This window comes from Vulpes vulpes, chromosome 9 (genome assembly GCF_048418805.1).
Source record: "Vulpes vulpes isolate BD-2025 chromosome 9, VulVul3, whole genome shotgun sequence".
In the NCBI taxonomy this organism is placed as follows: domain Eukaryota; kingdom Metazoa; phylum Chordata; class Mammalia; order Carnivora; family Canidae; genus Vulpes; species Vulpes vulpes.
Genome location: NC_132788.1, coordinates 51,999,190 through 52,025,620, shown reverse-complemented (window position 1 = coordinate 52,025,620; position 26,431 = coordinate 51,999,190). Strand labels below are relative to the sequence as shown.

The 26,431-nt window shown below is 45.6% G+C and overlaps 3 protein-coding genes across 3 annotated transcripts in view; 1 reads left to right on the top strand and 2 right to left on the bottom strand.

The window, feature by feature from the left end:
* Positions 1 to 7,612: 7,612 nt before the first annotated feature.
* Positions 7,613 to 8,048, bottom strand: LOC112918572 (prefoldin subunit 1-like). The gene is made up of 2 exons (XM_025996606.1): positions 7,984 to 8,048; positions 7,613 to 7,916 (listed from the first exon to the last, which is right to left on the bottom strand). The coding sequence occupies exons 1-2, from the start codon at positions 8,046 to 8,048 to the stop codon at positions 7,613 to 7,615; spliced, it is 369 nt and encodes a 122-aa protein (XP_025852391.1).
* Positions 8,049 to 10,958: 2,910 nt separating this feature from the next.
* Positions 10,959 to 13,919, bottom strand: LOC140594010 (uncharacterized). The gene is made up of 4 exons (XM_072722117.1): positions 13,759 to 13,919; positions 13,371 to 13,705; positions 12,462 to 13,230; positions 10,959 to 12,107 (listed from the first exon to the last, which is right to left on the bottom strand). Exons 1-3 carry the CDS (start codon positions 13,917 to 13,919, stop codon positions 12,539 to 12,541), a joined length of 1,188 nt encoding a protein of 395 aa, XP_072578218.1. The 3' UTR covers positions 10,959 to 12,107; positions 12,462 to 12,538.
* FOXO1 (forkhead box O1) overlaps positions 13,453 to 26,431 on the top strand; it is a 101,749-nt gene continuing 88,770 nt past the window's right edge. The window contains exon 1 of the mRNA XM_025996854.2: positions 13,453 to 14,568. Coding sequence (XP_025852639.2) covers positions 13,918 to 14,568 — 651 coding nt within the window. The 5' untranslated portion in view covers positions 13,453 to 13,917. The remainder of the gene's footprint in view (positions 14,569 to 26,431) is intronic.

The window sequence follows — 26,431 nt, the reverse complement described above, 5'->3', positions numbered from 1 at the left end:
GGAAGGCCTGTGAGTTACAGCCTTTCTTGAGTTACAGCCCTCCTTATCAGGCCTGATAAGGAAGAGTGCTTTACCCCTTATTACTATATTTTTAAAGGATTTTATCTTAAATTACTCTCTATACCCAACATGGGGCTCAAACTCACAACCCTAAGATCAAGAGTGGCATGCTCTATGGACTGAGCAAGCCAGGCACCCCCTATCCATTATTACTATTTTAGTAATTTCTCCATTATGACTTATTTATTTATTTATTTATTTATTTATTTATTTATTATTTTTTATGATAGTCACAGAGAGAGAGAGAGAGAGAGAGAGAGAGGCAGAGACACAGGCAGAGGGAGAAGCAGGCTCCATGCACCAGGAGCCCGATGTGGGATTCGATCCCGGGTCTCCAGGATCGCGCCCTGGGCCAAAGGCAGGCACCAAACCGCTGCGCCACCCAGGGATCCCTGATTTCTTTTTTTTTTTTTTTAAATAGATTTTATTTATTTCTTCATGAGAGACACAGAGAGAAAGGCAGAGACATAGGCAGAGGGAGATGCAGGCTCCCTCCTGGGAGCCCGATGTGCAACTCCATCCCAGGACCTAATCAGGATCTGAGCCCAAGGCAGACGCTTAATCCCTGAGCCACCCAGGCGTCCTAGGTTCATCTGATTTCTAATTTAAGAGGTTTTCATGATTCTCATCAACTTTTATTTATCAGTAACTAAATCCCATGTCAGGCTCCTGCATGGAGCCTACTTCTCCCTCTGCCTGTGTCTCCGCCTCTCTCCTCTCTCTCCTCTCTGTGTATTCTCATGAATAAATAAATTAAATCTTTAAAATAAATAAATTTGTTGTATGTTTTATTTTTTTTAAGATTTTATTTATTTATTCATAGACACGGAGAGAGAGAGGCAGAGACACAGGCAGAGGGAGAAGCAGGCTCCATGCAGGGACTCCGACCTGGGACTCGATTCCCGGTCTCCAGGATCACACCCCAGGCTGCAGGCAGCACCAAACCGATGCGCCACCAGGGTGCCCTGTTGTATGTTTTAATTGGGCTGTAAAAGTAAGGTGGCGATTTGTGATCTTTTAATAGAATCCTGGTGTGTACACATAGGAACGTGCATGCGTGCATGCACACACACAAACACACACACACATCTACACATGGTTTTACAGCACAACTGCCAAGATTTAACTAATCCAGGAATAACTGCAAAATGTGGTAATCCGGGTGGTGTTTCTTGTTAGAAAGAATTTGTCTACATGAACAGACATGAACCCTTTTTCATTTTAAAAGTGAATATTAAAAAAATAATAATAAAAATAAAAGTGAATATTAAGGCAGCCCCTGTGGCTCAGCGGTTTAGCGCCACCCTCGGCCTAGGGCGAGATCCCGGAGACCCAGGATCCAGTCCCACATCAGGCTTCCTGCATGGGGCCTGCTTCTCCCTCTGCCTGTGTCTCTGCCTCTCTGTGTGTCTCTCATGAATAAATAAATAAAATCTTAAAAAAAAAAAAAAAAAAAGAACCACAGAAAGCCAAAGAATACATTGTATCAATTTTCTCTTGAATTTTAGAGAAATTTTCTCTATTGTTAAGTTGGGCTGCCTTCTGTGATAACATTATCTGTGGAAGTTGACGCTGCCAGTAACATCATCACCTAACTCACCAAATGAGTCAGCTAACTTTATTTTTAACTGCTTTTCAATTGTCTGCTGAGACAGTCAAGAATAATAGGATTTTTGGGCAGCCCGGGTGGCTCAGTGGTTTAGCGCCTACCTTCGGCCCAGGGCATGATCCTGGAGTCTTGGGATCGAGTCCCACGTCAGGCTGCCGGGATGGAGCCTGTTTCTCCCTCTGCCTGTGTCTCTGCCTCTCTGTCTCTCATAAATAAATAAATAAATAAATAAATAAATAAATAAATAAATTTAAAAAAAGAATAATAGGATTTCTAATGCCTTTTTGGCAAAGTTTTGGTATTATCAGACCATCTAAAAAGGTGGAGCAGAGGTTCAGAATCCTCAAGTCGTTTTTATGTATTGCTTTCTTTTCAAACTCAATTGTAGGGCGCTGATAGGTAGTAAAGATCTCTAATTTGAGACTTCTAAATGCTTGCTGTGATATACACACATTACTTATGAATTCACAAATAATCAGTTGGATTTGGGCAAGCAAAGTCATAACACTTGAATATGAAGGAGCCATGGTAGGATTTAGAACAAACACCAGTGATTTAGAAATCATATGTTTACTTAGATTAAAGTAATTCATAATGTAACAAAAACCTACCCACAAGGTTGTACCAATGTCAAAGAACAAACATGTCATCCCTGTTTCAGAGCATTGTTGGACACTATTTTAATCCTTACAATACCTCACTGAGGTATGTTTGTGGCTAGTCATACCAAGATAAAAATTCAAAATGCAGAATAAATAGAACATTGCACAGGGAATAAAAGAGCTTCTAGTTGATCATGTCTTGTTGGTTTTCTGCTTTGGATGAAAAATGGATCACTTGGATGATCCATTGGTGATTTCACTTTATCGTATTTTGCATGTAGGGCGAACAAACATCACGGTAGCATACTTGATATAAAGGCTACCCAATCTGTAAGACAGCCACCGTGTCTCCGCAGTTTCCTACTCCCTCCAGCCCTGGATGGAGACAACCCCAGGGGCCCAGTGGGACGTGCTTTCAGATTTTATTTTATTTTATTTTATTTATTTATTTATTTTTTTTTTTTAATTTTTTAATTTTTTTTTATTTATTTTATGATAGTCACAGAGAGAGAGAGAGAGAGAGAGGCAGAGACATAGGCGGAGGGAGAAGCAGGCTCCATGCACCGGGAGCCCGACGTGGGATTCGATCCCGGGTCTCCAGGATCGCGCCCTGGGCCAAAGGCAGGCGCCAAACCTCTGCGCCACCCAGGGATCCCCAGATTTTATTTTATTTTTTTAAAAGATTTTATTTATTTATTTATTATTTATTTATTTATGAGAGAGAGAGAGAGAGAGAGAGAGAGAGAGAGAGAGAGAGAGGGAGAGAGAGGCAGAGACACAGGCAGAGGGAGAAGCAGGCTCCCTGCAGGGAGCCCCATTTGGGATTCGATCCTGATCCGGGGACTCCGGGATCACGCCCTGAGCGGATGGGAGACGCTCAACCACTGAGCCACCCAGGCGCCCCCGTTTTCAGATTTTAGTCAGGCTTTGATACAGCCGCGTCTATCATGAAAAGTGAAAAATCAGGGGATCCCTGAGCGGCGCAGCGGTTTGGCGCCTGCCTTTGGCCCAGGGCGCGATCCTGGAGACCCGGGATCGAATCCCACATCGGGCTCCCGGTGCATGGAGCCTGCTTCTCCCTCTGCCTGTGTCTCTGCCTCTCTCTCTCTCTCTCTCTCTCTCTCTCTGTGACTATCATAAATAAATAAAAATAAAAATAAATAAAAAAAAAGAAAGGTGAAAAATCAAATCAAGTATCAGATATATGGCTCTTAAGGAAGAGGGATAATATATTTGGATGATTGACTGACTTGACTTGGTTATCATACAAAGCTTGGCACTGATCTTCAACATTTGCTGACTCTTACAGCAATTGGATGAATTGGCAAAGTTCAACGGGTCATTCAAACGAGGACATCTCCTGGAGATTCGAAAGCACGGAGGAGTGATTATTGAAACTGTTCCTGGCTAAAAGGAAGGCAGCCACAGAGAAGTTCTTCTGACTGGGGATCCCTGGGTGGCTCAGGGGTTTAGCGCCTGCATTTGGCCCAGGGGTTTAGCGCCTGCATTTGGCCCAGGGGGTGATCCTGGAGTCCCAGGATCAAGTCCCGCATCAGGCTCCCTGCATGGGGCCTGCTTCTCCTTCTGCCTGTGTCTCTGCCTTTCTCTATGTGTCTCTCATGAATAAATAAATAAAATCTTAAAAAAAAAAAAAAAAAGTTCTTCTAATACTGACCCGTAGTCTGTGGTTTGTAGAAGCTGCCTATACTACCCTGTGTTGTGAGGTTAAAGGCAAGAGAACACACCCCACACAAACCTCTAGCCAAAGGATGTTTTATTCATGCTTTTTATGAGAACTGAGGGCATTGAGATATGGCCCCATACCATTCCCACAGTAGTTCTCTAATGGTACTTTAAAAATATTTCTGAATTTTATGTTCACCTGATGGTTGAGGAGGCACTTTCCGATTCATTTTGACATTGACTTCAAAATAGAAAGGAACACAAGAGTTTTATTTGTTCTGCTTGTACTTTTGTTTATTGTCTCAGGAAAGGAGACCTAAAGGCTTTGACCATCCCCAGCAATTTCAGCAATAGAGCTGGATTTCAAATAATATAGGAGGCCTCCACTTGAACTGTAAAATATATGTTCCTGTGTTCTAATCTAAATCCAAGCTTCTGAAACTCGTATGAAGAAAAGTTTCTAGGTAAAAATCCATTGCAAATAACCCCCTTCGGTGGGGAGAGCTCAATCTAGGCTGCTCAATTTTGTTTTGTGTGCTTTTATTCAGGATAAAAAGAGCTTTGGAAACAGTTCCCGGAAAAAAAAAAAAAAGAAAAAAGAAAAAAGGAAAGAGTTCCCGAGAAGCCAACCATTCCGGAAGGGCAGTTGGTTCAAATAAGCAAGTGCTAATGGCTGACATCCCTCACATCATTTGCGTTATACAAATGCAAACACCAGCATTATTATTGTTATTTTTGTTCTATCTCTAGGCTTCTTTCATTAACATAACATGAACTGGTTTCAGGCAGAGCTGATTGCAGATAACCACCACCCCCCTCCACCAAACAAACCAAAAAAAGTCTAAAAGTCAGTTTTCTGGAAAAAATGTTGAATCATTGAATTAATCCCTAGCTCTAGTTAATTTCTCGTTCTCTTTTTAAAAATCTCAACATTTCATGGAGGTAGAAAGTGTTAAACAGGACACAAGTTCTGGATTTTTTGATAACGGTAGGTTCATGTCTGCTATAATTAGATAAACTTGTAAGGAAAGACTTTAGGTCAATTTCTCAGGTTTTTGTACCTCAGTTTCAGTTTCTGCAAAAAATGAATCATAATACCTCCTACCTTATTGGGTGGTTTTGAGGACCGATTCAGATGATAGCTATAAAGTGTTGAGTCCTTAAGAGTAGAAAAAATAGTCATTTTTATTAAGAGGCACAAGGAAAATAGCTTTATGGATATATTCTGATTCTGGGATGCCTGGGTGGCTCAGCGGCTGAGCGTCTGCTTTCGGCCCAGGGCATAATCCCGGAGTCCCAGGATCCAGTCCCGCATCGGGCTCCCTGCATGGAGTCTGCTTTTCCTCTGCCTGTGTCTCTGCCTCTCTCTGTGTGTTTGTCATGAATAAACAAATAAAATCTTTTTTTTTAATGAAAAAATTTTGAAGCAAAAAGTATATACTTATATTTGTCAATTTATGTATCATCTTGTTTCAGATCATATATAAATCTGGAAAGCAGTGAGAAGGGTTCTCACCAAGCCTAGTCTTGGATTGTGGAAAGAGCTTTTCCTGGTTGGGTTCTTCCAGGGTGCAGGCATGCAATATAGCTGTCAAATGCTCTGTTTGTAATTTGTTGTCCAAACACAAAATTATTTAAAGCACACATGGCACCATATGAGACAAATCAATTTTTCTTCCAGCATGATTATCAGTGATCGGTTAATTAGAAATTCCATTTTTAAATGTTAAACCTTAGAATATAGAATATTCAATGTGTTTTAAAGGCTGTATTTACCACCAAATAGAAACCTGATATCCTGGAGAAATACTCACCCTCCATTTATGTTTACTCTCTGGCACAGCAGACTTTGCATATGGGTGGGCCCTGTGAGTCAGCCAAATCTGAAATTTGATAAAACTCTTACCTCATGTTTTCACACCGTAACTGACACAGTGACTATATGTAACATTTAAAACACATGTGCTGTACACAGTCATTACCTCTTGTTATTGATTTTTATCAACAAATGACAAGCAGTGTGGTTAGTTATAAAACGCTAAATTAGTTTCTTCTTCATTCTTTTATTATTGTCAGGACACTCTCAGGGTTGCTTTACAATCACATTTGACTCTCTTTCCTTACTAATGTTATGGAAATAGGGAGATTTGATTTGAAAAAAATCTGATTATTGTAAAACAGCAATTAATTCTTACAGCTTAACTTGAACATTCATACATATTAGTTTTCCAAGTAAATAAGTAAAATGCCTCATTAAACTTCCTTTCTGCCAAAAACGTACTACCATCTGTGTTCTACATGGCAGCGTTTTCTTATTTAATACATATGTCCCCCTTTTTTGGAAGCATATTAAGAGCTTTAATATGACATGAAACAGAAATAAAATAGTGAAAACACATTGTGTTTAAGCATGGATGCAAAATTCAGATTGGTGACATTCAAAGAATTTGGGATTTCATGTGCCATCCATGGATTTTATGGCAATTCTATGAGTCCTTAATGTCAGAAAAAAATTTAATTGTAACATCTATGCAGTTTGGAATTTGGGAGAGTTATTTTACGTCTCAAAGATAAAGACCTAGTGTTTAAAATAAATTGAATCTAAGGGGTAAATTCAGTGGGTAAAGCATGCAACTCTTTTTTTTTTTTTTTAAATATTTTATTCAGGTAGCCCCGGTGGCCCAGCGGTTTAGCACCACCTTCAGTCCGGGGCCTGATCCTGGAGACCCGGGATCCAGTCCCAGGTCAGGCTCCCGGCAGGGAGCCTGCTTCTCCCTCTGCCTGTGTCTCTGCTTCTCTGTCTCTATCTGTCTCTCATGAATAGATAAATAAAATCTTAAAAAAAAAAAAAGATTTTATTTATCTATTCATGAGAGACACAGAGCGGCAGAGACACAGACAGAGGGAGAAGCAAGTTCCATGCAGGGAGCCGGATGTAGGACTTGATCCTGGCACTCCAGGATCACGCCTAGAGCTGAAGGCAGATGCTTAACCCTGAGCCACCCAGATGTCTCATAAAGCATGCAACTCTTCGTCTCTGGGTGGTGAGTAGGGATAGAGCCTACTTAAGAAAAAAAGTTGAACTTTAATTAAATAAATAAAATAAATGGTTGAATGTCATCAAATAGTCTGCAAATCTCTAGTTAAAAAAGGTGCTGTTAAAAGAAAAGAAAAGAAAAGAAAAGAAAAGGTGCTGTTGTGAAAAGCAATTCTATAGAACTCAGTTTTGGCCTGAATGTTAAGAAGTCTGCATTCTCATCCTGGTGCTTTACTAACTGTACAGTTTGGGGCCAATCTTTTTTTTTTTTTTGCAGGGGAGGGGGGGAAACACATGCCTTTTATTGGTCTAAGGAGCATAACTAGGTAATAGGCTTGGGCAGAGCTCCCCTATCTGTCCTGGCTCCCATCTTCCCTCTCCTGGGAGTTTGTGACTCACCCCCAGGGGAGAAGTGTGTTCTGGACAGGGGTGGCAGACAGAGCCAGGATAAAAAATACAGAACTGGGGTCTGAAAGGGTATCATGGTGAAGTAGAAAACACAGGGTTATGAGATCATCCAAATAAAAAGTCCATCAGGGCAGAAGAGAAGTTTCTCCACATGGGCCCCCCACCTACCCTTGCCAGGAATGGGAGGGGGCAGGAAGCTTGGCTGGAGGTTTCCTACTGGGTCCTTCGTGCCATCAGCATCTCCCAGATGTTGCCCTCAGCTTCCTTCACACTCCACTCGAGGTAGGATTTTTTCTGTTGTAGTTCTTTAATTTTTTCTTCTGCTATTTTCTGTTTCTCTACCAGTTGACTGTTAATTACCTCCTTGGACTGAAGAATAAACATTCTTCCTACACCTTCATACACGATAGTCTCATCTACCAAAGTCATAATCTCTGTATCTGTAAGATGTGCGTGCTTTTTCGTTCTGTTTATCTGTTCAATCTGTATGTCTGCAAGCTTCACCTTCTGTTGAGTAGGGATAGAGCCTACTTAAGAAAAAAAGTTGAACTTTAAATAAATAAATAAAATAAATAGGTTGAATGTCAATAACTTTGGCTTCAAGTTCTGTGAAGGCCTTCTTCAACTCCAGATCCACGGGAACCACCATCTTGGTTCACTCGGCCAATCTTTTAAATTCTCAGTGTCTCTGTTTTCTTACGGGTAAAAGGAGCTTGTGTTTGACCAATAACAATCACCTATAAATCTATCACCCAGATAGAACTACTGGTAACATTTTTTGATGTTTATTGATGGTGACAAACATTGGCTACTGAAAATATTGATGTTCTGGTTCATGACTTGCCCAATGCTTCTCTTCAGTTACAGGTACGGAAGCACTGTGTTTATTTGTGATAGGCAAATAAGCTGATGTAGCTTGTGTCTTTTGTCCACTTGAAGTAAGATCATGGAAACTCCAAGGACTGGGATGCCTGGGTGGCTCAGCGGTTTGGCGCCTGCCTTTGGCCCAAGGCATGATCCTGGAGTCCCAGGATCAAGTCCCATGTCGGGCTCCCTGCAGGGAGCCTGCTTCTCCCTCTGCCTGTGTCTCTGCCTCTTTCTCTCTGTGTGTCTCTCATGAATAAAAAAAAAAAAAAACCAAAAACCTCCAAGAACTGGGGGCCAGAGCTCATACTCCCAATGCCTGTGGATGGCACATTTATTTAACTTTTCTACCCCATCTTATCATTTTTCTTCAAAATTGATGATAATATTTCAATTTTTTCCCAACTTAGCATTCTTTGTGTCTACCAAATGCTTTGTGTGTGTGTGTGTGTGTGTGTGTGTGATTCCTCCAAATAAATATTGTTAATATGCATTGGTTATTTTTTGTTGTTGTTGTTGTTAAAGATTTTATTTATTTATTTATGAAAGACATAGAGAGGGGGAAGCAGAGACATTAGCAGAGAGAGAAGCAGGCTCCATGCAGGGAGCCTGATGTGGGACTCGATCCTACTCCAGGATCATGCCTTGGGCTGAAGGCAGATGTTCAACCGCTGAGCCACCGAGGCATCCCTATGCATTGATTATTTAAGAGTATCACTGTCCTTTTTTTTTTTTTTTTATGTATTATAGTCACAGAGAGAGAGAGAGAGAGAGGCAGAGACACAAGCAGGCTCCATGCACCGGGAGCCCAATGTGGGATTCGATCCCGGGTCTCCAGGAACGCGCCCTGGGCCAAAGGCAGGTGCTAAACCGCTGCGCCACCCAGGGATCCCCAAGAGTATCACTGTCCTAACTCTGACATCAAAATCATATAAAGGAAAGTAAAAAAAAAAACCAAAAACATTTGTGAACTCAAGGAATTTTCCATCAAAACATTGTACTCTAAGATGCACAATACCTGGCATACACATATTAGGTGCTCTATAAGTCTTTGTTGAAAGGATAACAAAATCCAAAAGAAATTATCCCTCAAGGAAAATGAGTGACTCCTTCTACTATTGCTATAGCTACGACTTACTATGCCAAGTTTCAGAACATTGGTTTAAGAACCTGAAGCTGTGGTTTTTTGGGTTATCTTCTATGGACACAGTGAAGAAAGGTCGTTTTAGGTTGATAGCAGTCCTCTTAATAATTTAGACAAGATAGCAGAAATGGGCAGTTGCCAGGAAGGGGAATACGAAGTATTCAGTATTTTCATGACTGAAAAATAAACATCCAGGCTTTTCACTTACTCATTAAGTTGGACTTAAGTTACACATTTTGACAATTTTAGAATTTACTTATTTACTTAAATAAGTAAGTAAGTAAGTAAATAAATAAATGTATTTGTTTTGTCATTCATTTGAGAGAGTTAGATCACAGAGGGAGAGGGAGAAGCAGGACCCCCCCCCCCCCCCCCCCCCCCCCGTGCTGAGCAGAGACACCCCCCCCCCCCCCATGTGGGGCTGGATCCCAGGACCCAGAGATCAGGACCTGAGCTGAAGGTCTGCAGATACTTCAGTAGTGAGCCATCCAGGCGCCCCACGAGTAAGAATTCAAACCAGAGATCAGTGTGTTGGTGGTGAGGGGTAAATGCAGAAGTTTCTGTATTTGCATACAAGAGGTAAATGCCGGAAGACCCTCAGTCTTCCTGTCAAGGGTGGTAGAGTAGCTACTCTGAAAACCAGGCAGAGGAAAGAATACAACACTGGTTTGTGAGATGCGCTTTGTGAGGATAAATTCCTTTTTCACTTTGTTCTTATCTGACATGAAATATTTTTTCTTCCCAGACGGGCCATATGCACCAATAAATAAATTATAATCATTAGAAACAGCCTTCAAAGCAAACAGCTACTACAAAAAATACTGAAGAAAAGAAATGAACTTTTTTTTTCTCCTAAGCAGAACGAGTGCCAACCTAAATACTTTAGCATCCTTCAAAGTGAGAGAAAATGTTTATGTTTCTGACTAAAAAAAAAAACCCCCAAACTACTTTTTTAAAACTACTTCTTTTGTAATTGTTTTTCTTTCATTATCTTACTGTCACTATTACCTTTTTGCGTCTGCTTCTTCAATCTTCTAAATCAAAACTTTGTCTAGTTCAGTGGAGTTCACCTAACTAAAATTACTAAAATATGTGGGGTTGACTGGAAGGAAATAGACTGTTAAGTTTTACAGTGGTTAGTGCCATATAGGAATTGTGGATATTTCTAATTTTCTATGTATCGAGAAGATTATTGATGGGAAAGCAGGAAATTGGAGTTTCAGCTGTGGCAGCACCACTCACCTCTGTGTAACCTTGGGCAAATCAGCCTCTCTGTGCCTCAATTTCCTTATGGAGAAATGGTGACTGGAGGCCACCAAGGTGATTTCTGTCTACTTTCAATTTTAATATTCTGTGGCTCTAGCTGAAAAGGAAATTTAGCTTGATACAACTCTTATGGAGGGCAATTTGACGGTGTGTCTCAAAATTGCGAATACTTTTAACTGCTGACCCAGTGATCTCTTTTCTGGAAATTCCTCCTGCGTATATACTTGCACAGATGCAAAATGAGTTATGTATGGCTATTTATTACAGAATACCTTGTGCGAGCTAAAGATTGGAAACAAGCCAAATGTTCACCAGCATCCTAAGGTTCAGTAAATTGACAAATACAGTGTGGTACAAACACCTTTAAACATACGTTCGGTTTTTTGGAACTATGTGTCAAGGACACTGGCACTGTAGGTACTCTGTGCCTGCTTCCAGTAAAACTCTTTTTTTTAAAAAATATTTTATTTATTCATTCATGAGAGACACACACACACACACAGAGAAGCAGAGACACAGGCAGAGGGAGAAGCAGGCTCCATGCAGGGAGCCTGACATGGGACTCGATTCCGGGTCTCCAGGATCACGCCCTGGACCGAAGGTGGCGCTAAACTGCTGAGCCACCGGGGCTACCCCCAGTCAAACTTCTTAAACAAGACCAAAGAAAGCAAACTACAACATTTAAATAATTAGGCAGGATTGTCCAGATTTCAAAGACCTGAGGGAAAGTCTGTAAGAAATACTGTCCTCTGATTGAAGCCATGAAAAACTGGAATTGAAAGGAAGGCAGGGCCAAATTTGCAGCTGGTTTCCTTTGCCAAGGATGATCCAACAGGGCACCGCCTATTTGTAGGGTGTGGTCATCTGAGTGGGAGCTGCCTCTGCAGAGCTTAATTGGAGAGGTTGAGGGTATTAACATTATCGCCTTCCTTTGAGCCTATCATCTGGGTTACTGAGGTCCCCTAGTGGCTGGCAGAGGAGGCCCGAACTGTCCAAATTTGATAGTAAATGCAGAGACCACAAAGAGGAGGGTGAGCATTAACCCTATCCTTAATCCACCAGGCTCGTGGCCTCCTCCACCAGGCTTCCGTATTGGTGGGAAGCTATTTCAGTATGTGCATTATGAGGAAATACCGGTCTGAAGTAGGGAGATGATAGAATTTGTAAAGAAAGAAAGAAATCCCTTAAGTCCTTTCAAACTCTTGTAAATGAGGCCTAATTTTCTTCAGATGCCACTTTTTTTTTTTTAAAGAAAGATTTTATTTATTCATGAGAGAGAGAGAGAGAGACACACACACACACACACACAGGCAGAGGGAGAAGCAGGCTCTGTGCAGGGAGCCCAATGCTGCACTCGATCCCGGGACTCCAGGATCATGGCCTGGGCTGAGGCTCCCGGGTGTCCCAGATGCCGCTTTTCAATCGGAGAATTACCTGTAAGAAAAAGGGGATTTTTGAGATCATTGGGAGCTGTCATTTTGGACAAGATATTGAAAACCCTACTGTCAATCTTCCATCCTAAGGGATCCCATCCCTCTGAAAGGAAATGCCTCATACAAAAGCAAAACAAAAGAGCTGTTTCTTGAAAACCGTTTCTTTTGCTCCCAGAAACATAAGGACCATTGTCTACGTTGGCCCCATTGATCTCGACAGGATGTCCAGGACCTGGAGCTCCGATGGGGAAAAGTGGGGTGGGCTGGTGGTTTTGGTGCTGCGGTGGACGCTCGCGGCAAACAGTTCAAAGGCACCTGGGGGTGGGGCAGGGCTGAACCCCAAGCGTGGTCTTACCCCTGTTGGCTTTTACTTCCCGACACCTTACTTCTTGCATCCCAAACAGCAAGGGCATCACAAGAAGTCGGACTCCATTAGGGGTAAGTCATGAAGTGACAAGGCTCCGCGTACACGCTCTTCCCTGGACCCTCCCCGCCGCCCCCGGGCTGCTGAGTCTGCGGTTCCCGCCGGGAGAGTCCCCGCCGGGGCGCGCGGTCTGGCTGGAGGCGTCGGGTCCGCGTGTGCGCGCGGAATGGGCCGTCTTCGGCCCGCGCTGGGCCAGGTGGAGGATGGAACGGACCCGCTGGCGGCCGCCGGGCCGGGCGCCGGGTGCCCCGTGAGGCCGAAGCGCGGAGGCGCAGCTCGCGGGCGCGGACAGGTGGGCCCCGGGCGGCGGGGGCGGCGGCGGCGGGGGCGGCGGGGGCGGCGGGGCCCAGGTGCCGGGGCGCGGTGCAGCGCGCGCGGAGCCCGAGGGCCTGGCCGACCGCGGGGAAAGGAAACCGAACACGAAAACAGACCCACCGACTTCCCCACGTTTCTTTGCCAAGAAAAAAAAGTCGTGGGTGGAGCCGCGAAGGGGCGGTTGCGTGGAGCTCCGCGAGGCCGCCTCCCGCGCCCACCCGGCGCCGGCCGAGCGAGGAGCGTCCCCGGCCCCCGCCCCGCGCCCCGAGACTCGCCCCCCTCGAGCTCCCCGAGCGCGCGGCTTTGCGCCTCGGGAGTAAACAAAGTGTCGCCGCCTCCGCGCCGGTTCGCCGCGGAGCACTCAACACGCCGAGAGGGCGAGAGACTCACAGAAACACTGGAGATCTACCAGAAAATAATGACAGAGACCCAAAAACAAGAGGGTGTGCGAAAGAGAAAAACACTCCGCTGCCCCCGGCCGCGGCCGCCTCCCCGCGGACAGCCCGCCCCGCCCCGGCGGGCGACCACTGGCGGCTCGAGGGCGGCGCCGCACGCTCATTGGCCGCGCGCGCTGCCAGTCAGGGGCGGGCCGGCGCGCGCGCCGCCGCGGGCGGGGGGCGGTGGCAGATCCCGTAAGTCGGGCGGCCGCGTAGTCGCTGCAGCTGCCGCCGCCGCCGCCGCATTCAACAGGCAGCAGCGCTGCGGCCGCGCGACCGGTGGAGCGAGCGGCCCGCGGCGTCCGTCCGTCCGTCCGTCCGTCCGTCCGTCCGTCCTTCGCTCCGCGGCCCTGCCGGAGGAGCGCGGCGCCCACCGCCGCCCGGCCCGGCGACTCCGGCCTGCGGTCCCGCCCGTGCCGGGACCTGGAAGAGCTCCGAGGGTGATGGACGCGCGAAGTTAAGTTCTGGGCTCGCGCTTCCACTCCGCCGCACCTTCGTCCCGGTCTTCTTCGCCTCGAGGCGCCGACCTCGCCCCCCCAGTCCCGCACCGGCTCTTCGCGCCCCTCCCCCTCGGCCCCCCGTGCTGCGCGCGACCCCTCGGCTCTCCGGCGGCTGGGGGAGGGGTGGGGGTCACCATGGCCGAAGCGCCCCAGGTGGTGGAGATCGACCCGGACTTCGAGCCGCTGCCCCGGCCGCGCTCGTGCACCTGGCCGCTGCCCAGGCCGGAGTTCAGCCAGTCCAACTCGGCCACCTCCAGCCCGGCGCCGTCGGGCGGCGCGGCCGCCAACCCCGACGCCGCCGCCGGCCTGCCCTCGGCCCCGGCGGCCGCTGTCAGCGCCGACTTCATGAGCAACCTGAGCCTGCTGGAGGAGACCGGGGACTTCCCGCAGGCGCCGGGCTCCGTGGCGGCGGCCGCGGCGGCGGCGGCGGCGGTGGCGGCGGCGGCGGCCGCAGCTGCCGCCACCGGGGGACTGTGCGGGGACTTCCAGGGCCCGGAGGCGGGTTGCCTGCACCCCGCGCCGCCGCAGCCGCCGCCACCCGGGCCGCTGTCTCAGCACCCGCCGGTGCCCCCGGCCGCCACCGGGCCGCTCGCGGGGCAGCCGCGAAAGAGCAGCTCGTCCCGGCGCAACGCGTGGGGCAACCTGTCCTACGCCGACCTCATCACCAAGGCCATCGAGAGCTCGGCCGAGAAGCGGCTCACGCTGTCGCAGATCTACGAGTGGATGGTCAAGAGCGTGCCCTACTTCAAGGATAAGGGTGACAGCAACAGCTCGGCGGGCTGGAAGGTGAGTGGCTTTGGGGCGCACGGCCGGACGGGGCGGGGGGCGCGGGGACCCCCGCCTCCACCGGAGGTCGTGGTGGGGCAGGTGAGGCGCAGCTGGACGCTCGCTCGGCCTCCTGCGGGCAGCGCGTGCAGGGAGCGCGCCAGGAGCGGCAGACGCGAGCGGCGGGTCGGCCCGAGACCTGCCGGGGCGCGGGCGTCGCCGTGTGTGAGCGCGCCGGGGAGAGTTCGAGCGGGGCGGGGAAGGGGCTCCCCGGAGAAGTGGGGGGTGAAGAAGTACTACAGGTGGGCGCAGAGCGGGCAGAAAGCTCGCCGGTGAAAGGGGAAGCGGATCCTGGGAGCTGCTGCCCCACGCCCGGGAGGACCCCTGCCGCTGCTCCCTTCCCCCCCGGGGCCGCGAGGGCTGAGGGCGGCTGCTCTTGGCCGCCGCCGCGGCGCGCGTCCCCCCGGCCTTGGGCTGCGCCGCAGAGCTGTTTCCGCCGCGCTGGGCGGAGGAGGGCGCGGCGAGGCTCCTCGGGGCCCCGCCGCGCGGTGACCGCGCTGTAGGTGGCGGGACGGGTCGCGAGCCGGCCCCGGGGCTGGCCGCGCAGTTTTGGAGGCCGGCGTCCGTCTTGCTTTGTTTTGGTTTCCTGCGGAGTGGCCTCGAGTACAGGGGCCGGGGTCCCGGGCGCGCCGAACCTGAGTAGTGCATCGAACACGTGCTAAGAGGCGGCCACCGCCTGCGGGGCGCGGGCGCGGGCGCGGGCGGCGGGCGGCGCGGGGCGAGCTAAAGTTCAAGTGTGACCCTCGGCGGCGGGGGCGGGGGCGGGGGCGGTGGCGGGGGCGGGGCCGCAGGCGCAGGCGGACCGCGCCTTTAAAGGGCCAGCGCGCCGGCGTGGGGCGCCGCTCCCCGCCGGGCCGCGGGGCTGCGCTGCGAGCGCTGCCCTCCGCCAGGAAGTGCCCCCAAACTTGGCCTCGCCCACGATCGAGGCCTTTAATTAGCGTGGAGAGGCTGCCTCGGGCGGCGGGAGCTGGGAGTGTGTGTACCTTTTCTGTCGCGTGGCCACCTAAGTGTTCCCGAGCTTCGGAAGTACGAGGCGAGGGGCAAGGCAGGGGCTCCGTGATGAGTGTTTCGGGGGAGTTCCCAGTGGAGGTGCGCGTCACAGGAACGTGTAGGGGACGCCCCGCTTCGATCGAGGACTGCAGAGGGGGCGCCTGGCCCTCTCGGCCTGTCAGAGGGGACCCGGAGGGATTCAGGGCGCGGACAGGTACTTCCGTCCGTGGAGGCGGAGAGCCCCCGGGGTTTAGGACAGGCCTGCGGAGGCTCCCCCGGAGCCGCCAGCTCCTCACCGGCACAGGTCGCCGGTGGAGGGAGAGAGCAAAGTCTGGCGCAGAACCTCTTCCTCAGCCCTTCCCCCGCCGCGCGGCTGCCCAGTCGGCCACACCACGGTCGTCCTACACGCATTGTCGTGTCTGTGGCTAATGTGTGTCAAAGGTCAAGTCACTCATAACGCAGTGAAGCCCGTGGAGAAAGGAGCCAGGATTTTATTTTTCCCACAGTGTGTTTTAGAGTAAAGGTGCCAGTTACAATCTCATTATTAGACATTATACGCAGTTTTACCGAGTGTTTCAAAAAAGTAAAGTGCGTCCTCCTCCCAAGGTGGGCGTGTGTTCTTTTAAGCCACAGATCAGAATTGTCTGCGGAATCCAGCTTAACTTTTGAAGTACTTGACTGGCTCATCTATCAACCCTGCTTGAGTTGTTTATCATACAGAGTTTGCCATTTAAGAAAAAAAATTTTATTTTGGATGTTCAAAGTACTTTGTGTGCCTACCCCGTTCTTTTAAGTCCTTGGAAATGGACACAGTTTACCCCAGTTAGCTGGAGGGGCCTTTTCAAGATGGAGGCAGGCGGTGTTTGGGGATTAGGTTTAGTTTTGCCTCTCATGGCCTTAAACCAGAGGGTTTTTGTGTGTTTTTTTTTTTTTTTTTTAAGATTTTTATTTATTCATGAGAGAGAGAGAGAGACAGGCAGAGACAGGCAGAGGGAGAAGCAGGCTCCACGCAGGGAGCCCGACGTGGGACTGGATCCTGGGACTCCAGGAGCACACCCTGGGTGGAAGGCAGGCGCCAAACTGCAGAGCCACCCAGGGATTCCAAACTAGAGTGTTCTTAAACTAGGAATATGACCTAGACTTTTAAATTTTAGTGCTTTATTTTTTTTTTCTTAAAGATTTTATTTATTTATTCACGAGAGTCACAGAGAGAGAGGGAGAGGCAGAGACATAGGCAGAGGGAAAAAACAGGCCTCTCCATGCAGGGAGCCCAGTGTGGGACTCAGTCCTGGGACTCCAGGGACTTCAGCCCTGGGCTGAAGGCAGGCGCTCAACTGCTGAGCCCCCCGGGGGTCCCAAAATTTAAAAAGATTCTAAGGCCAAATCAAGCCCCCAACTATTTTTTTTTTTATTGGTTTCTTAATTGTTCTAAATTTTTTTTGCCCAAATGCAATTATAATTTTATCTTTAAGAATATGCTTATCGTAGCTAGAAGATCCATTAAGTGATCATAGAATTTTTAATTTGTTCAGAATTGGAGGCGGGAGGCCCAGTGGCAGCTCTTAGTGCGGCTTTGGGAGGGAGCAGGCTGCCATTCTCCAGTGAGTAAATGTTTCAGGTGTAATGAGAGTCCGTTGGTGCAAGTCAGATTACAGCAAGTGCATTTTCACTTTGAGTAAAAGGATATTTTAAGCAGAAAAAAACGACCTTAAGTATTCTAACTCATACCTAGTCTTCTGGTTACAGTTTTCATAAAAATGAGTTATTTGTTAAAACCAAGTTTCTCAGATTCGAAAAACATCCCTGTTTTAAAGATTCATAAAAGGGACAAATTTTATTCTGACTTTTAGCTTAAAAAGATCAAATTTAAAATGCAAATCAACCAAAACCTAACTGTTTTAGAACTGAGGAGAGGCTGCTTTGGAACTCAATATTTCCTGTGATTTACTACTGGGAATTAGACTGAATCTTTAATTAAATATAGTTTCTTGTGCTTTAACTTCCTGGGGCTGCCAGAGAATTTGAATTATTTGCATAGGACAGAATAGTTGAAAAGCTGTTAAAGAGTTTATAAACTAGTTCCATGGACACTGGTTATATTTGCAGTTTATGCATTTTGTATTTGTAGGGATAGTACATTACATCTGCTTTACACTTGTTTTAATATTGGCTATAACTGTCATAAGGTTACACTCAAAGTGGGAGCTAAGACTTTTGGAAAACCCCGGGGTCTTTTAAACCATGTGCACTATTTATAAATAGTGAAACTTCATTTCCAAGATCAGTTGTGTGTCGTCCCCCCTCCCCCCCCCAACATAGAAAGCTTTCTAGAGCTTGGGAAGTAGTATCCTGAGCTCTGATTCTGTTTCCCCAACCCCTCCCCCCACAGTAGCAGTTTTAAGTTGACTCTTGTTTTTTGTTTTGACATTATTTGGAGCATCTGTGTTAAAAGAATGCTTCAACAATTAACAATGAGACTTAAATAAAGCAAATTAAAATTTTAACAGATATCTCAGATAATTCTTTATTTTGGAATGCTGTTTCTTTAAATTTGGCTTGTCAACTGATTGTTTGAAAAATGTTTTTTTTTATTTTTATTTTAAAATTCATCTTCTGTAATTCAGATTTGTAATTTGCAGGTGGAGTGATTTAAATAGCCACAGTCCTTAGTGCAGGGATGACAGCTGTTTTCTTGCTGCACACTCTAACTTACAGAATGGCCTCCCAGTGAGGCCAACTTAATAGTTTGTTACTGAAATTACCTTGATGAAAACCTTGTTTTACAGCGTAGTGAAGATTTCAATATATGTATTGGGGAAGGGAGCATGAGTTAAGAACATTAAAAATGAGTAAGGGAATTATGCAGCCAAATTGAGATCATATTTGCTGAAGACTGAAAAAGGTAGGTGGGACCAATGTAACCGGTCTTAATGGCTGGCACTTTTCTCCCCCCCAGTAATTCCAAAATTGGTGTTGGTGTCAAGTATGAATCCCTTAATTGACGATTATAAGAATTTTATTTTTATTTTACCTATGGTTTTGTGGCAGATCTTTAGGAGAGATGTGGCCAGAGTGGTGATTTCTATTTTTGATTTTTTTTCAGCTTTTCTTAGAGTGGCAAACACTTAAATACAGGAAAGAAGACATTCTTAATTGTCATGTAAACTTTATTTTTTAAAACGGTTTTATTTATTTGAGAGAGTGTGCGTGGGTGCCCGTGAGCAGGGGAGAGGGCCAGAGGAAGAAGCTGACTCCCCACAGAACAGGGAGCCCAACAAGGGATTGGATCTCAGGACCCCAGGCATCATGACCCGAGCTGAAGGCAGATAGCTGAAGGCAGATGCAATCAACTGAGCCACCCAGGCACCTTCATGTAAACTTTAAAAAAAAAAGTTAAAGTTCATTGAGACAACCTCTCCACCCCCTCTTACTGAGAGGCTATCACATTGGCATTGAACACAAATGTGGCTAGATACCATGCGCAGCACAGGGACTCTTTTTAAGGGTACATAAAAAACAGGGAGGGAGCGGAAAGAATACTCAGTGGTGAGTTAGAATCCCTGATAGGCTGAAAATGTTTTGCCTGTGTCTGTGCCTCTCCATCCAAGCTCCTAGACTACAATTCCTTATGATTTTTTAAGATAGCAGCTGTCTGTATTTGCCTGGAATTTCTTTGGAGAGCCTGAATTATTTGCATTTTTCTAGAACACTCTGCCCTTGGAAAGTACCCAGTACCTGGCATCATGGGAATTTAATTGGCTGATTTTTTTCTTTTTTTTCTTTACTGCATGTGTGCCCTAACTTTGGGGCTTCCTGGAATCCTCTTGGAGAGGCAGTATAAACCCTATGGTGATTGGAGAGAGCAAAGGAGCGTTTAGTTGTACAGAGCATGGGAATATTAAGTGAGCAGAATGGATCTAGCTCTGTTTCTTTCAACATTTGCCTTGGCCTTCAGTGACAACTTGCAGAGACTTGCCTTTGGCGCAACCCCCTGGGACCTGCCTTGGGTCAGATAACCACCTTTTTTTGATGTGTACAAAATTCTGAAGTTGGTATGGGCTTCTCCTCAGTTATCAAACAGAAGGGATCAGATGAACTTGAGAAGTGTATATTTTGGTTTCTGAAAGGGTGAGGGCTTGTGTTCCAGTGGATATGCTGTATGTAAATATACCAAAGTCTGGAAGAATTCTCCCTTTTTACTAATTCCTGATAAGGACTAACAACTCATGTCAGTGACACAGAAATTCTTTGTAGAGAATTACTGCTTATTTGTGGTTTCCTAAGGAACATATGAAATGTGAACATGGACTTTTGTACATTAGTGATTTCGTATGGTTTTTTAAAGCCTCCTCCCCCTCATTGGCATCCCACTTTACTTCATTCAGTCAGCCTATGGTTTATAAATTTGTGGGTTAAGCACTGCAAATACTGAGGCTTGGTTCGAATTATTCTTGCCACTTGGAAGGCTTTTGGGATGCTTTCCTTTTTTCTTTTTTTTTTTCTTTTTCATCCATCCTTATATAGCTCTGACATAAGGTTTAAAAAAAAAAAGCGAACTAGTTTTGATATTATGCCAAATAAAATTAGAAAGCTAAATTTGCAGTCCCTTTCCAGTTTATTATTTAGTGAATTTTCACCTTAATGCAGTACTTTAAATTCTTTTTTAAGTATTTATTTATTTATTTATTTATTTATTTATTTATTTATTTATTTATTTATTTATGAGAGATGCACAAGAGAGAGGGGCAGAGACACAGACAGAGGGAGAAGCCGGCTCCCCACAAGGAGCCCGATGTGGAACTTGATCCCAGATCGTGGGATCATTCCCCGAGCCGAGCCGAAGGCAGACATTCAACCACCAAGCCACCCAGGTGTCCCTAATGCATTACTTTAAATGAGGACAGAGGGATCCCTGGGTGGCACAGCGGTTTGGCGCCTGCCTTTGGCCCAGGGCACGATCCTGGAAACCCGGGATCGAATCCCACGTCGGGCTCCCGGTGCATGGAGCCTGCTTCTCCCTCTGCCTGTGTCTCTGCCTCTGTCTCTCTCTCTGTGTGACTATCATAAATAATAAATAAAAATTAAAAAATAAATGAGGACAGAAATGCAACATGTGTCCTTTATTTCAGGCTATATTTTTTTTACAGAAGAAAGTGAGCTGGAGCTGTGTGATGAGCTTCTGTGGCCCCCGATTTTTGGTTTCTCAGGATTACTGAAGCTTGCCGTCTTTATGGTCAGAAGTCATTAATGAGGGTATCCCTGGGTGGCTCAGCAGTTTGGTGCCTGCCTTCAGCCCAGGGCGTGATCCTGGAGTCTGGGGATCAAGTCCCACATCAGGCTCCTTGCATGAAGCCTGCTCTCCCTCTGCCTATGTCTCTGTGTCTCTCATGAATAAATAATAAAATTTATATATATAAAAATAAGAAGTCACTAAGGATGCTCAGGGGAGTGTCTAAGTCTTCTTTCTCAGGTTCCTGTTGACCACTGCTTCCTTTCTTACCGGGGACTCAGTTACATTGGATTATCCTCATTTCATTCTGGCTTCTCCTCTGGTTGAGTAACTCATTAATTTTTTCTTCTATATTCAAACCTAAAGATACCTCCGGACAAGTTGTGGACTTTTTCTTGTGTTCTTTTCTAGATAACTTATTCCCTCTGTTGTCCTGGTTTCCAGTTACTTAAAGGCCATACATGTTCCACTTTTACCTCTCATGGAACATGTTTAAACCGAAGCATGCTATATTTCCTCTTACTCTGAGATGAGATTCCCATCCTGAGTTCCCTGATTGTGTTTATGGTCTAGGTGGTTAACCCTTTCCTTAATTGTCGACTTGGATGTTCTCTTTAGCACACTCTTTTCTTGCTGCTTGGTGCCCTCAAGTCTGTTAGCTCTTTTGTCTCTGGAGATGTTAACTTCCCTCTTTTTAGTCATTCACCTAGGTTAGGTTTCTTTAAATTCTAGACCGTCCTGTCCCCAGGACTTGGGTCATCTCATGCCTCTACTGGAAGTTCTAAAAATTTTCCTTAGTCTGCAAAGCTCAGGTCTGTTCTCAGTTCCTGCCTGAAGGCATTTTTGCCTTCTCTCAGTGAATGCCTGGTGATCTCTTAATTCATGCTGTTGTGTATTATAATTTGATGTCTGCATGTTATATTGTCTGCTATATTGTAAATATATAGTTGCGAAAAAATTTTTCTTGAACCATGGGTCTTTTATATTTTAGCTTTCTGTACGCTCATGATATGTTAGTGTTCATACTAGTATAACTATAAAGATTCATGATTATTTTATTTTCTGTAGATGGTCAAAGTACTTTTATTATTTCCCTCACTTATTAAATGATTTTTGTGTACAGGATATTGTTTGTACTAGATGCATCAGAATGATAGAAAAATGATTCAAACGTAGATCCTGTAGGGAGATGGTATAACCTATAAGTAACTATAGTATATGATAGAAAGGGTTAAATGCCATCAAGAAAAATAGTATTTTGTATTGGCTATTGAGATGGACCTTGAAAATGGGATGTTAATCTCCCAAGATTTCATTATAAAATTTTCAGGGGGCACCTGAGTGACTCAGTCCATAAAGCGTCTGTCTTTGGCTCAGGTCAGGATCCCCAGGGTCCTGGAATCGAGCCCCGCTTCAGGCTCCCTCTCCATCTGCTGCTTCCCTTGCTTGTGTGTGTGTGTTCTGTCAAATAAGTTAAATAAAATCTAAAAAAAAAAGAAAAAAACCCAAACCAAAAGACCATTTAAAAAACTTTTTGAAAAAGATTATTTACTTACAAGAGACACCGTCAAAGGGAGAAGGAGGCTCCCTCTCGGGAGCCTGATGTGGGACTCCATCCCAGGACCCCGGGATCACAGCCTGAGCCAAAGGCAGACGCTCAATCACTGAGCCACCCAGACGTCCCTGTTCTAAAAACATTTTTCATATGTTCAGAAAAATTGAAAGAATTCTACATTGAACACCTGTATAACTGCTATCTAATTTCTATACTTGCTTTGTCATGTATCTATCCATTGGCACACCCGTTTTTCTAATCCATCAGATTATTCTTTAAATTGATTTTCAGAGTGATGGTTTGACATTCATAAAGGCATGAAAATGGGGAAGCATCAGTTTCTCTGAGTGATAATATGAAACACAGGAAGTTTGAAAAGTATAGGTAGACTATTGTCAGATTAAAATTGGACTTTATGGGGGGATCCCTGGGTGGCTCAGCGGTTTATCACCTGCCTTTGGCCCAGGGTGTGATCCTGGAGTCCTGGGATCAAGTCCTGCATCAGGCTCCCTTGATGGAGCCTGCTTCTCCCTCTGCCTGTGTCTCTGCCTCTCTCTGTCTCTCTGTCTCTTATTAATAAATAAATAAAATCTTTTAAAAAAATCGGACTTTATATATATTGTGAAAATAATAGTGTGATAGACCAAATTTTTCTTTTTTAGACCGAATTTTTCTCTGAAATTATATCTTTGTTTTTATAATAAAAGGAATTATGAAAATACAGTCAAGTTTTTAGTTTTTAAAATTCAATTTCTTAGAGATGCTCATAAACATAGAAACCCATGGAATGCAAATAAAGCGAATGTACTGCATCTGGTTTAAAATTCATATACAGAATTTGGTAATGGAACATATTACATAATTGACTTAATATGAATAGTAGACATGGGGCACCTGGCTGGTGCAGTTGGTTAAGTGTCAGACTCTTGGCTTGAGGTCGGGTTGTGATCTCAGGTTTGCAGGATTCTGTTTGGCTCTTTGCTCAGCAGACTTCTGCTTGGGAGTCTCTTCTCCATCTGCACCCCTTCCCAGCACCCTCCCTCACAAGAAAAGTATATGAATAGTAGGTATTCACAAAATACTTAGCTTTTTGCTTGGTCTGTTCTTTATTTTTATTTTTTTTAAAGATTTTTATTTATTCATGAGAGACACGGGGGTGGGGGGCACAGACACAGGCGGAGGAAGAAGGAGGCTCCATTCCATGCAGGGAGTCTGATGTGGGACTTGATTCCGGGTCTCCAGGACCACACCTGCGGGCTGAAGGCGACACTAAACCACTGAGCCACCTGGGCTGCCAGGTCTGTTCTTTGAAACTAACCTTTAGGGGGATGTCTGGCTGGCTCAGGGAGTGGAGCATGTGATTCTTGATCTCAGGGGTGGTGAATTTGAGCCCCACCTTGGGGGCAGAGTTTATTTAAAAACAAAACCTAACCTTCATACTCTTGTGTCCTGGGAGCAGAGTGATTTAAACAAAGAAAGCTCATTGTTAAACATAATTCTTGTTTTTTTGAAAAAATGAGAAATTCTAAAGTTAAGAGTTAGCAATCTTAAAATATACTTAGGGCCACTGTGAGGGAAAGTTACTGGCTTCCAAAGATGCTTTAAAATTTAAATATCAGGGCAGCCCCGGTGGCCCAGTGGTTTAGCGCCGCCTTCGGCTGGCGGGATCCTGGAGACCTGGGATTGAGTCCCACATCAGGCTCCCTGCGTGGAGCCTGCTTCTCTGCTCCCTCTCCCTGTGTCTCTGCCTTTCTCTCTCTCTCTCTCTCTCTCTCTCACTGTGTGTGTGTGTCTATGAATAAATAAATAAATAAAATCTTTAAAAAAATAAAATTTAAATATCAGTTCTAGTATTGCCTTAGCTAAATACTAGAACTTCTTGATAGCTTTCTCCTTATATGTCTTTACCAACACTGACTTTAGTGTAGGAATGGAGGCTATAATGAGATACTTAATTGGATCCACAGGAAGTTAAATTTGGATATGCTAAACCTAAAAGTGATACCAGGCAGGTATGGAACTTAATGCATTCTGAATACTTGTGAGTGAGCCACACTAGCTTATGGAGAACTTAAAGATATATGCAATAGGAAATGTATTGGGGTACAGCAAAAGGCACAAATACACCCCTATAAAAACTATTAGCCATGTTAGAAATAACAAGTGTTGGAGAAATGTAGAAAGCTATTTTAGTTGTATATGCATACCTGTATGTAATACATACAGACAGCATATCTTGTAAAAGGTTTGGGGACAGGGGAGTGAGGGACAGGGAAACAAACCGAACCTCATACTATGAGGTTTTATTAAATGTGTAAGTTACCTTCCACGGGGACAAAACAGCTTTCACATTACACCAGGATTTTGCACCTGTGTGATTGCTAGTGATGTCAGGGTAAACTAGTCAAAAGCAACTAGGAAATCTGTAATTGGCCAATCTGTTTTATCCCCCACTGTTAATGTTTGTAGATAAGCGAGGTTCAAAATTGCAGCTCATCTTTGGTCTTTTCATTCTGTAAGTTGAGAGAGATGTAAAACATCTTCATTCTTTAACTTGTGTCTTATCTTAGTTCTGATTTTGTGTTTTTTGTTTTTTAAAGATTTTATTTATTCATGAGAGACACACAGAGAGGCAGAGACACAGGCAGAGGGAGAAGCAGGCTTCATGCAGGGAGCCCGATGTGGGACTGGGTCCTGGGTCTCCAGGATCACGCCCTGGACTGAAGGCAGACACTCAACCCCTGAGCCACCTAGGTGTCCCTTAGTTCTGATTTTGAAGGGGAGGAGTATGGGGTCTCATCTCCTGGGAGGAGAGGCAGAGCCATTTTGTAGATCTATGGGAGGACAGTCATTTTTTCAAGGTAGCCTTTCCTTACTGATACTGAGTCACAGGACTTCTTTAATTCTTAGGGATGGTGGTTCACTGGTATGCACTGCAGCACCTGTGATCTGGGATGTGCCCTTACCTCCAACAACCCTTGCTCCTCACACTCCTGCTGGCCACAGATGTGGATGTCCCAAGGTGCTGCCTTTGTCACTGTGACTGGTTCCAGCATCTCTGTGTGGATCGTTGAGATCTGAAAAGATCTTTTCCTGCCTCAATTAACTTCTCCCCCTACATGATAGTGGTCTCAGTTACGGTGTGTCACTTCTTGTGGCTTAACTTACTGAGCTGATCTTGATCTTGTGACCGTAGTGGCTTGGAGATGCTGCTTAACTCCTGATTAAAGCAGAGCTGTTAGAAAGACGGTGAGTAGAAGGGGTGGTGGCCTGTTTTCTTTGATTCAACACCTTTTTTGGATAAACAGATTTTTCTCAATTGCCACTTCTCCCAAATCTGAAAAATGGGTCATGGTTTTATGAATCTTTCTTTTATTATACTAGGGATCTGATAAACATTAGAGTTGAGAAAAAATGTTTTTCTCTTTACAACCATGATCCTGAAGTTGTTACAGAGCTGCCTTTGCACTGCTCTGAGAGGCCTCCAATTATTGGTTTGCTGAGTTAACAGTTTGAAAGTAGTTAAATGAACCTGACATCAGGAAGGGGAGGGGATCTTGGTGGTTGCATTTTATAACTGCAGTAGGAAAGTCTCAAAGAGCATGATTAACCCTCTAAGTCTTATTTGGATTCTAGCCAAGAGAGAGGCCTAATGAAGGAAGGAGGAAGAGGAGAACCAGCTTGAATTATGTGGGCAGATAAAGATCTTTTCAGTACCTCTCAAATAGTTATGAGGACCCCGGAGGCACTTAGCTTTGCCTCCTCAACTCCTCCCTGCTCTCTCCCACTACCAGTCCCCCTCCTCTTTTTTAAAAGTAGGCTCTCTGCCCACCATGGGGCTTGGACTCAAAATCCCTAGTTCAACAGTTGCATGCTCTGCTGACTGAGCCAGCCAGGTGTCCTTAGTTTTCCTTTTTTAATCTAGAAAATTAGTGCTTTTCTTCTACCATTTCCACGCCCAGAAGCCTGCCACAGGTGTCTTGACAGAAGATCCATCTTGTTGTCTAGGTGAGAAATCCCTGCATACAGAATGGGAAGGTCTTTATCTT

Coding starts and splice junctions, on each gene's coding strand:
- LOC112918572 (XM_025996606.1), bottom strand. CDS start 8,048: ATGGTGGTTCCCGTGGATCTGGAGTTGAAGAAGGCCTTCACAGAACTT. Junction 7,917..7,983: donor CTTGAAGCCAAAGTTATTGA/CATTCAACCTAT, acceptor AGGCTCTATCCC/TACTCAACAGAAGGTGAAGC.
- LOC140594010 (XM_072722117.1), bottom strand. CDS start 13,919: ATGGTGACCCCCACCCCTCCCCCAGCCGCCGGAGAGCCGAGGGGTCGC. Junction 13,706..13,758: donor GAAGGTGCGGCGGAGTGGAA/GCGCGAGCCCAG, acceptor GAGCTCTTCCAG/GTCCCGGCACGGGCGGGACC. Junction 13,231..13,370: donor CCGCCCTCGAGCCGCCAGTG/GTCGCCCGCCGG, acceptor TGTTTCTGTGAG/TCTCTCGCCCTCTCGGCGTG.